This window comes from Sceloporus occidentalis, unplaced genomic scaffold, assembly GCF_023333645.1.
Source record: "Sceloporus occidentalis isolate IW3139 unplaced genomic scaffold, rSceOcc1.0.p SCAF_204, whole genome shotgun sequence".
Taxonomy (NCBI): Eukaryota; Metazoa; Chordata; class Lepidosauria; order Squamata; family Phrynosomatidae; genus Sceloporus; species Sceloporus occidentalis.
The window spans coordinates 328,604-339,140 of NW_028317184.1; the positions used below are offsets into that span (position 1 = coordinate 328,604).

The window sequence follows — 10,537 nt, forward strand, 5'->3', positions numbered from 1 at the left end:
AAATATAAAATATATATATGCTGTTTGAGGGACATATCTGTTACTGATATTTACATGTGAATGAAGAGGTTAAGGACTGTAGGTAATTATAATAATATATAATAATATAATTATGGCAAGTAGGGCAGGACAGGATCACTTCATAATAGATAGTTGTGCTCACAACCAAAGAAAGAAACATGATGGTGTCCCTGCGGGCAGCGCACCAAGGATGGACAAGTGCCTCAACTTAATTGTAAATGCCTTACTAATGTTATCTGTAACTGCGTGTGTTCATATGTTTCTTGAAATTCCCAAGACACATTGCTTTCATTATTTTACAGAAAAGTTTTTTGCTGTCCATGCAGTCAGCTAGGAATCAGGCTCTGCCTTCACCATACCTTATTTGTTGCCTTCTTTGTTGCATTTTTCTTATAAACATGTACTTAGTTTTGTTCCCTATGTACTATATCATATGTATGTTGCCCTTTTTGCCCATCCCAAATAGCCCACCGTTCACTTATGTTTTTCATTTCTATCTCTTGCGACCATTTGTCTCTCCCCTTCGTTCTTTACACCCACCCTTTCCACTTGTCACTTCCTCTCATCTCATGCTCCCTCTCTCACCTCATGCTACCTATTTATACAATTCATTTGGCTCGCAGATGTATTCTTCACCTCCCAATCTGACACCACCTTTACATTCTTCTCGCTGAATCCTGAGCACATATTGTGACATTGCGTGCAACCCATGATGCAGTATATTAAAGTTCAATAACAATACTAGGATAACAAAGTCAGCACTAAGCCTTGTTCATTATATACAGAATTGTAATACCATTATGGGAAATTAAACATGCAGGACATACTGTATGTGTGTGTGTGTATATGTATATACACACACACACACACACATCCAAAAGGAAAGCACTCACCTGAACTAGCATTAATTATAAGGGGGTGCTGCTGATCTATGGATTATATATATATATATATATATGACACAGATTTATTTACCGTGAGGAGAATCAGCAAATACACAGTGATGTTTTGTTCCCATTTAGGTGTTATTAAGATAAGAGAGCCGGAGTCATTAGGAGGCTAGTGATGCTTGTTTTGGAAAAGAGGGATGAAGACACCCAGATAGGTAACAGATGGCTTATTGCTGGCAGGGGGGAGGTAGAGGTAAACAAGTAAGCAAATGGTTGCAGAAGACCACCCCTCCTCAAATCCCCAAGCCCTTCCATATCTGACATTATCCAGAGCATGGAGATGGGGAATGTCAGATAAACTCATAGAACACAGAGGTTGTATCTTCTCGGAGCACTCCCACATCATATTGGTGGGGGTGAGATCAGTCATAGACCTTATTCTCAGACCTTCCTAAACTTTGTGGCTGGGAGCCTGGTTGTAAAAAAACACCTAGTGGTCTGGCAGCTGCAGACTGCTCCATCACTTAGATCCTCAAGCAGTGGGAGGGCCGTATACCTTTCACATGGGTTGGGAGCCACAGAGCCTGTAAATCTTTGCTGTAATATAATATAACTTTTTTCAGACTTGCTTTAGCTCTGCAACCTAATGACAATTTACAGTGTACATTAAGCAAGAACATGATGTTACTGTAATAGTTAAATATATCAAGCACGGCTAGCGCTCAAAGAAACAGACAAAAGAACCAAATAATACAAGCAAGTGTACATTTACTAGATGTAAAGTGCCACGGAGTAAATAATACAGTTACAGATTACATACCAAGAAATGACAGCTATAGACAGTACAGCCTGACGCCCCGTGAGATAACCCAAAGGTTTTGGCCATAAGCCTTTGTCAAGGGTAAGACCTAAACACTATAATGTGTGATGGGGGTATAAGTACCATGTATGAATGGGAAAAATATCGGCCTGTTCCTTTGCAACATGTGTTGACACCCATGACCGAATAGCTCACTTGTGTCATACGGAATAACTTTATGTCTCGCAAGCAAAGTGAACAACTATGCCATAGTAAAATCAAAGCTAAGGGGGGATCAAGTAGTTTAACATACACCAAACCCAACCCAGTCAAACGATTGTACAATCATTAATACATACTAAAATAGTTACTTAATCCTGTCACAAAATGCAAAGGGAGAGTTCATGGTATATTAATAAATAGCGATGGATTGGATAACATGATTAAGTAAAAACCGGCCACACAGTATTAAATTCATGAAAAGTTAATGACATGAGCCAGAGAGTTAAGTAACACGATCACACAGGCATAAGTGAATCACATGAAACAATATGTACAGGGAGCGTATTACACAATCTGAATGTTACTGTTATGGATCACTGAAACAATCTCCAATATGCAAATGAATCCATTACAATATACAAATGAAGGAATATAACCCCTAAAGAGATTAGTGCACAGTACAAAAGATACAATGAAGTTAAAATCAAACAATACATTATAAGGCGGAGGTGGACCCAAACGATAAAACTGTCCTGTGTTAAAGGAACACTAAAAGTTCCTGTCTTCATTTAATCCATGTGGATGGAGTCTGGAGTTCCTAAATCCAAAAGAATTCTATCTCTTGTCGGTTTCTTTGAGTGCTAGCCTTGCTTCATATATTTTGCTAATTGCTTCAGTGCTTGGAGGGCATTATATTGGCTACAGCACCATACCTTACTATATAATAGAAGCATTTAAATACTTAAAGGGAATTAACAAGATAAAGGAAGGGAGTTTATTTAAAAGGAGAAATACTACCACAACAAGAGGGCATAGTCGTAAGCTAGAGGGGCAAAGGTTTAATGGTAACATCAGGAAATATTACGGAAAGGGTAGTGGACGCATGGAATAGCCTTCCAGCAGAAATGGTAGATGTTAATACAGTTAAGACATTTAAGCAAGCATGGGACAGGCATAAGGCTAAGCTAGATATAGGATAAGGCCAGGTACTAAGGAAAGTACTCAGAGGTTGGGCAGGCTGGATGGGCCTAATGGTTCTTATCTGCCGTCACTTTCTATGTCTCTATATCCTTATTGCCGTTTGTTTTATGTTTTCATATCCCTTGAGTGCAATTCTGATTTATAATACTGTGTTACTGTACTGTACTGTAGGCAACAGTGCGTTGTGTTAGCTTATAAGTGTTGTGGCTTGCACTGCGTGCCATGTGTTTTGCATTGAGATACTTTAGATACTTAGACAAAGTACAATCTGAATAGTATTTCGCCTTTCATGTCCAAGACCATGCTGAATGAAACATTTTTTTAGACATTTAGCCGACATTTTGTACACCAGATATACTTGATGTGGAAATTTTAAGATGTTTCTGCTTGGAAAAAATGTATTTTCTATGACATTCATGCCACAATTTTGTAGTATACTTTTAAAACACGCAACATTGTTAAAGCTAGTTAATGCTGCTAAGGCTAATCCAATTATTAACAATGCTTTTGATAAAAAAGCTATATAACAGGCTTTCCGTTGCTACTGGTTTATCTTTGTGATAGCTGTTTATGTCATTGCGTAAGGTGTGTAAGAGAAAATTGATGCTGTTCTTTATGGATCATTGTGACTTTTGGGGGCTGTAAAACTCGGGAGGAAAGAGGGACAAAGGGATTTGGGTTCCAAACATGGACTATTCCTCCTAAAGAGGGAAGTATGGATATTGTACCCACGCAGACAGGCCTTGTGATTCTCTATGATCTAGATAACATTTTATGAAATACATATTTTAGACAAATATACCCACGTGCATTATACGGATTGTGTGATGTGCCAAAAACAGGTACATTATACACACAGAACACGTGCTGTATGCAAACGCCGATATACACACATATACCATGGTATTTATTAATATATGTAACACACAGGGACAAATGTTTGTACAGAGATTGTGTTGAGAATGTTTGAACAGACAGTTTGTGCGTTCGCAGAAAGAAGTGGCCCGCACTGCGTGTCTGCAAGTACTGTAGAATATAGATACAGGGAGGCACAGATACTGCGGCACAGACTGATAACACTATGGCTGGACAAATCCAAGGAGCCGTGGTCACTGCTGATGGCCACATCTTTGTGTTATCTTTACGGAAGCATCTTTTCCTGTCTCCTAAAAAAAATAAATCAAAGTAGCAACTAAATTTTTTGTTGGCTCTTGAGTTTGACGCAGGTCTTCTTGTACATACTGACAAGTGGCTGTGATGCTGATACAAGTACACATATGCCTGTGTACACATGGCAGATATCTGCACACGTAGGGCGATGTATTCATTGCATGCTATAATGTACTGTTGGTTTTGACCCCCTACAAGTGCATGTGGTGACACTGAGTTGTTTGGGATACACACAAGGCACTGTTGGAGTGCTGTTTCAAACTATTTACAAGCTTCAGTCTCTTTTCCAAATTAGTTAGTCAAATATTTAACTTGAAGAATCAAAGGAGCTGTGCAAATGCAGAGACTCATTCTTAATACACTTACATGTTTTCCTTCTAAATGCAGATGGATGTAAAATGTGTACAAATATATATTTTTTTAGAATACAAATGATTTATTCGGGAATGAACTGAATGCTTTAGCCCAGCAGGCAACCATATTTGATTTGTTTAAACTCTTTGAGATGCCTGGTTCTGTGATCCAAGCATTCATGCTAATTATTCATTTTGTGATGCTAACTTCCATTAAAAACAGCACACAGGAATCCATTTATTCAGGCAAAGTCTATTAGTTTTATTGCATTGTACTGCAAAATTATACAAAATGTTTATAAGGCTGTCTCTCTTCGAGAGGGTAAAATATATATACATACAACAGAGCAAAACACACTTACAGAGGCCACCAATGCATTGCATTTCAAGGAATTGCTGGTCTCACTTTAAGATGTAGAATTAAGAAACTAGGCCACACGAAGCCCTTCCAGTCCCAGTATCTACAATACTTTTACCTATAAGACATAAGTAAATTTCAGGTCCCATTTGGCAGCAAAGTGATTAAGTATATTTAAAAAATACAGTTTTACATATAATTGCCACTAACCAGTGTATTAGAGAAAAGCTCTGTGATGTTATGCAAGTGCTTAAACAAGCCATATATACAAAAATCAAGTCAGTAAAAAAAAAAAAAAAATGACAAGGTTATAGATAACCTAAAACTGCATGCCAAATCTCTTCACGTATCAGAGGGATTATGTTAAAAGTCAACATGCCCCAATTAAATGTCCACTCTATCCAACCAGCTCTCTTGTACTATAGAGAGGGATTGAGTAGGATAATGTCCAGGAGTCAGTAAGTATGTCTGGTAAGTCTAGGTCAAGGCAGACAGAAGTTTGGAAAGCTTACAGGCTCCAGTGTGAAGATTCAGCAGCTTTTAAAGTTTTCCCCCGCTATCAGGAAAGGACCGTTCCATTCCAGCACTAAGAGATAAAGTTCAATGAACCCCACAGTCTTAAACACAGCATTTCTCTCCCATCTCACCAGATCCCTTCCCATTTAAACTTTAGTTGCGAGAGAATGAAGTTCAGATTTTTGGGTTTGGGCACTTAGGCTTGAGGAGGTGTTGCTGATTTGTCCGTGGACAGTTTTTTGAAGTCCAAAAAAAAAAAAACATTGTGAGCGAAATCTGAGGTCAAAGAAAGCATAGAGGAAAGGATTGAGGCAGCTGTTGATGTATGCTAGGCAAGTAGCATACGGGTGCAGGCTGACAACTGTGTTCTGCATTGAGCAGGAGAGTTTCAGGTAGCCCATTAGGTCTAAAAAATGGATGGTTTTGAGAACATGAAACGGCAACCAACAGATGGCAAATACCACAACCAGGGTAATGATGATTTTTAGAAGGCGCTTCTTCTTCTGTTCCTCCTTCTTTAGATTCTGGAAATGCATGGTCACTTTGCCTCCAATGAAGCAGTAGAAGATGGTCATGAGTAGCAGAGGAAGCAGGAAGCCTGGAACTGTGGTAAGGATGCTGAGCCCTCCAATCCAAAAATCTTCATTCTCCTTGCTGGATACGCCGCTGAAATCGAGGTCGCAGAGGGTGTAGTTGTCTTGCACACGTGTATCACGCAGAATCAAGCTTGGCAGTGCAAGGAGTCCTGAGAGGAGCCAGATGACAGCCAGTGATATCATCATAGAGGAGCGAGAGCGCAGTCTGGCACTTGATAGTGAGTGAACAATAGCCAGGTACCGGTCAAAGCTGAGGCAGCTGAGGCAGAAGACACTGGCGAACATATTTAGCAGTACCAGGTAGCTGCTGATCTTGCAGAGAGCAGAGCCAAAAGGCCAGTGGAATCCTAGGGCAGTGTATGTGGCCCACAAAGGCAGGGTCACCACAAATGCCAGGTCAGCCAGGGCAAGATTTCCTATGTAGGTATCTGCAGATCTCCTTTTGGGTTTGGCTCTCCACACTGTGAATATGACCACTCCATTTCCAGACAGTCCCAAAACAAACACCAGCATATAAAAAACAGGTAAAAGGGAGTAGGACAAGTCCCAATCAGATTCGTCACATTGTTCTGAATCATTTGCGTAATCATAATATTCATAAGCGATTGTGGTTGGAATTGTTACCATGTTTGAAGACATAGTGGTCTAGCAGAAAAGTGCCAGTAGTCCTGGAAGCAGAGTGTTCTTCAGCTGAACAAGCAGAGTGGACTATCCTTGCAGTGTGTCTGCTGGGATGTGAGATATGAAAACTGCCTTCACTCAGGTTCTTTTAAGAATCCCCTGAATTCCCCACCCCCTTAGAAAGATGAATTAAAGGGAAAAGACCACCCACTGACTTCAATCAGGAGCCTATCCATATCTTGGCAGCTCCTCCCAATCCATTCCCTGTGCCACCACCCCCTCACACTGGGACTGGCTAAATCCCCACCCCTACACTCTACACCCCCTGCTACTTTACCATGTGTGCATGTAGATAACTGACACATAACTAACTATACAATACTAATATGCTAATATTATTATTTAATATACATATGTGTGTGGGTTTGTGGTATGTATGATGTGTATATGCATTCTTTGTATATAGATTATTATGATCAGTATTATATAATTTGGTGTGTATTTGCCAGTGTAAATTGTCAGTTATAGTATACATCTGAGTGACTTTTCATACACTTTAAGTAATAGACTTGAGGTGTAGCAATTTGATGTGTGCATTGTCATACATTTGCCCTCATGTCACCTCACTGTATCTCCTGCTACCTCTAGCACAAATTCACAAAGATCTACTGTTATCGCTAAACCCCACTTTATATGTCTCTTGCACAATGGTGGTTTCTCACAAGCTGTCTTTCTCAGTCACTATGTCTCACTTGTGTTATGCTTTACTGTCTCTCTAGATGTCTCACACAAACACACTCTGTCTCCCTGTTTCACACTCTCATGTCTCGCTTTCTGTTCCACTTCCTCTCTCCTCGATGTCTTTGTCTTGTTGTTTTACTTCAATTTCAGATTACCCTAGATATTGTTTTCAAGTGTTTTGCTTAGTAGGCATCTTTCTGTTAACTGTCCCGTTGCATTTTCTGTCCACCATAGATGCCCTAATATGCAATGTAGTTAAATTGACTGTATACAATGATGCACAGACATAGTACAGCAATGTGGATACACACCAACATATTTATACACAAAAAAGTATATTGATTCATCCGCCTAGTGATACATAGATCGATACACAGTAACACCATCACACAATTACAAGGTTCAGAGGCTTATGTCATGTAAGAAAGTGTAACTTGACTGAGAGAGTGGTAGACGAGTGGAACAGTGTCCCAGCAGAAGTGTTAGAGGTTAACACAGTAAATGAATTAAACCATGAATAATAGTATCCTACTGACAAGGTCTTTAGATATTTACAGCAGAGGTCTTTACGCAAGAACTAAATAGTTCTTATTTTACGTTAAATTCAATGATTTTGTGTTTACCGCAATTTAAGGAATATAATCTGAAATACATAAATAATCACAACTGCGTTCAGTTGTATCCTGCTGATTCAGGTACCCACTGATAAAAACAACCAGTACACAAAACAGATGTAGATTCACAGACTGACAGTGGCAAATAGGACATACCTCTATGGTGGTACACATTTTAAACACAAATTGGCTCAAGTAGATGCGTTCTACATGAAACTAAACAAAGATAAATTGTTTATCTCACTGCATTAAATATGCATTATGCAGGGCAGCCTTGCTGTGTTTGCCTTCAAAAATGGCCAAGCTGACCCAGCATTATGCGGAGTTATTTAGCCTAAATGAAACTTGTCATTGCACTGCAATTCACCCATAACTCATGTAGTGAAGCCCTCTAATAGATACACAAATACACACTAAACACACTAAGCAGTCTAACAGAACATCATATCACAAGCTGTGTTGAGGAACCTCAACTCTATTTGGATCTGAATTACTGACTCTGGGAATATGCAGCTGAACATGTGAAATATCTTTGCCCTCATCTGTGTTGCTATATCATGCAGCAGACAAATGAATGGTGCCAAGTTTGCGTAAAAGCAGTGATAAGATAGCAAATCCCTTTGCATGGTAATAAAGAATTAAGGATGTCTTCAGCAGCAGATGTCATTAGTGGCAGCTTCAAAGGGCTCACTTGTGCACCAAGAAGCTGTTGAGTGGGGGTCTAAGACCTGGGAACTCCATGATCCGGAGGGGCCTATGTTATACCTCTGCTTCCATAAGAAACGTAATAACCATTATCTGCAGGTCCATGAATAAAGAATGCGGTTTACACACTTCACTATATGTGTGAACAGATACACGAGGCAGCTTTGTATTAAATCCAAAGTCACATTGTTGAAAAATGTTCAATTAGATTGCTGTCACACTCATTCATTTATAAATTAGGTTTAAGGAACAGGATTTTCATGGTTTTAGTAACAATATAATATAGCGGGGATTAAATCAGTCTAGTTTAAAAAAACATAATGCATTTAGGACCTGGACCTAGAGCAAGCCTGGACGTGTATATTTTCACACCTCGCTTTCTTTTATATACCCTTAACAGGGCCTTTCAGTGTAGATGGCCTGCAGCCTGAAAAGCCATACTTTCCCAAAGGATCCAGCTTCTGTTTGGGATTAGGAGGTGTGAAATGACTTTATTGACTCTGAAAGACTCTCTTTGGAAGGAAAATGTTCTGCCCAGACATGGCTTTGAAGTCTATTGTGGATCTACCTGGAGTATCGGCTGCTAGATTGGAAATTTACTAGCATAAAAAGTTTTAACAGTTTTTGTCTTCTTAGGGTGTGAGACTCTTTAGCAATCCGTATCCTCAGCTCCCCAAAAGTATCACTCTCCGATCCATAGAGAAACTGAAACTACAACAGAAATGAATATTGTAGTATGAATTAATACCTTTTTGTTATTGGACCAACATTCCATTTTGGGGACGAGCTTTAGAGACCATCAAGCTCTTCCTGAAACTGCAAGATTTAATAGTGTTGTGAGTTATAGGATCAACCCAAATTTTCCCAGAGGAAGCATAAGAGGAACAAAAATTGATATATACTTTTTAGGGCTGCAACTAACGATTATTTTCATAATCGATTAGTTGGCCAATTATTTTTTTGATTAATCGGATAAAAAAATAAATGTAACTTTTTCATTTATTTAAAATAACTGGATGTTAAAAACAAACGGCAGAATAAAAAAAAACTTTGATAAAAATGCATTTCTTGTTTTTATTTCCCAACATGCCCCCCCAGTTATGCACATCTGAGCCCAGGCTTGCCACACTACGTCCAGATGTCACATACCCCCAGATATGCCACTCCGCCCCTCCCACATATGCCTTATATACCCTATATGCCTTATACCCCCTGATATGCCACTGTGCCCCCTGATATGGCTTATACCCCAGATATGTCACTCCGTCCTCCCCAGATATGCCTTATACCCCCAAGATATGCCATAGTGCCCTCATAGACTCGTTCGCAGCACACTGACACGCTTTTATGGTGCTCTGAAAAAAACCCTCATTTTAAAATCAATAAAAATCGATTCAACTAATCGATAATGAAATTCGTTGGCAATTATTTTTATTATCGATTATTATCGATTTTATCGATTAGTTGTGGCAGCCCTAATACTTTTACATGATTCTATCATATGAACAGCTGTTTAGCCCCCATTCATCTATGTGTCTGCTGTCAACAGATGGAGAAATGTAATAATGTAAGATTTATTGCAATATTACATTATTAGAATGTATTTTTTTAAATATATGTCCATATATAGTGCATTCATTAGTGTATAATTAAAATTGGGTTAGAGATGACCAAATATGAAATGCCATCTCAACTTTTAACATAAGTAAATTGAAGCTCCACCTTTTGTTATTGTTTTGTTGTCATTCAGTATAATTGGTGGTATACTTAATTTAACGGGTCATCCCTAAGAGAATGAAATCTCTTGTCTCAATGTGTGACAAAGCCAGTGTTATCTAACTAATTTCCTATCATGAAGTTCACCTCTTCTAACCCACCCTTATAAGGCCTGTAGGAACCAATCATCAACAATCAGCAGTATAACTGTCAGGACCCGGGCAAGCAGGTCGG

General features: G+C 39.0%; 1 protein-coding gene across 1 annotated transcript; it reads right to left on the bottom strand.

The window, feature by feature from the left end:
- Positions 1 to 5,456: 5,456 nt before the first annotated feature.
- LOC149277976 (apelin receptor) lies at positions 5,457 to 6,545 on the bottom strand. Its single transcript, XM_089502525.1, has one exon. The coding sequence runs from the start codon at positions 6,543 to 6,545 to the stop codon at positions 5,457 to 5,459; it is 1,089 nt and encodes a 362-aa protein (XP_089358651.1).
- Between the last annotated feature and the right edge of the window lie 3,992 nt (positions 6,546 to 10,537).

Bases quoted from the DNA above. Each gene is read 5' to 3' on its own strand.
- LOC149277976 (XM_089502525.1), bottom strand. From the start codon at position 6,545: ATGTCTTCAAACATGGTAACAATTCCAACCACAATCGCTTATGAATAT.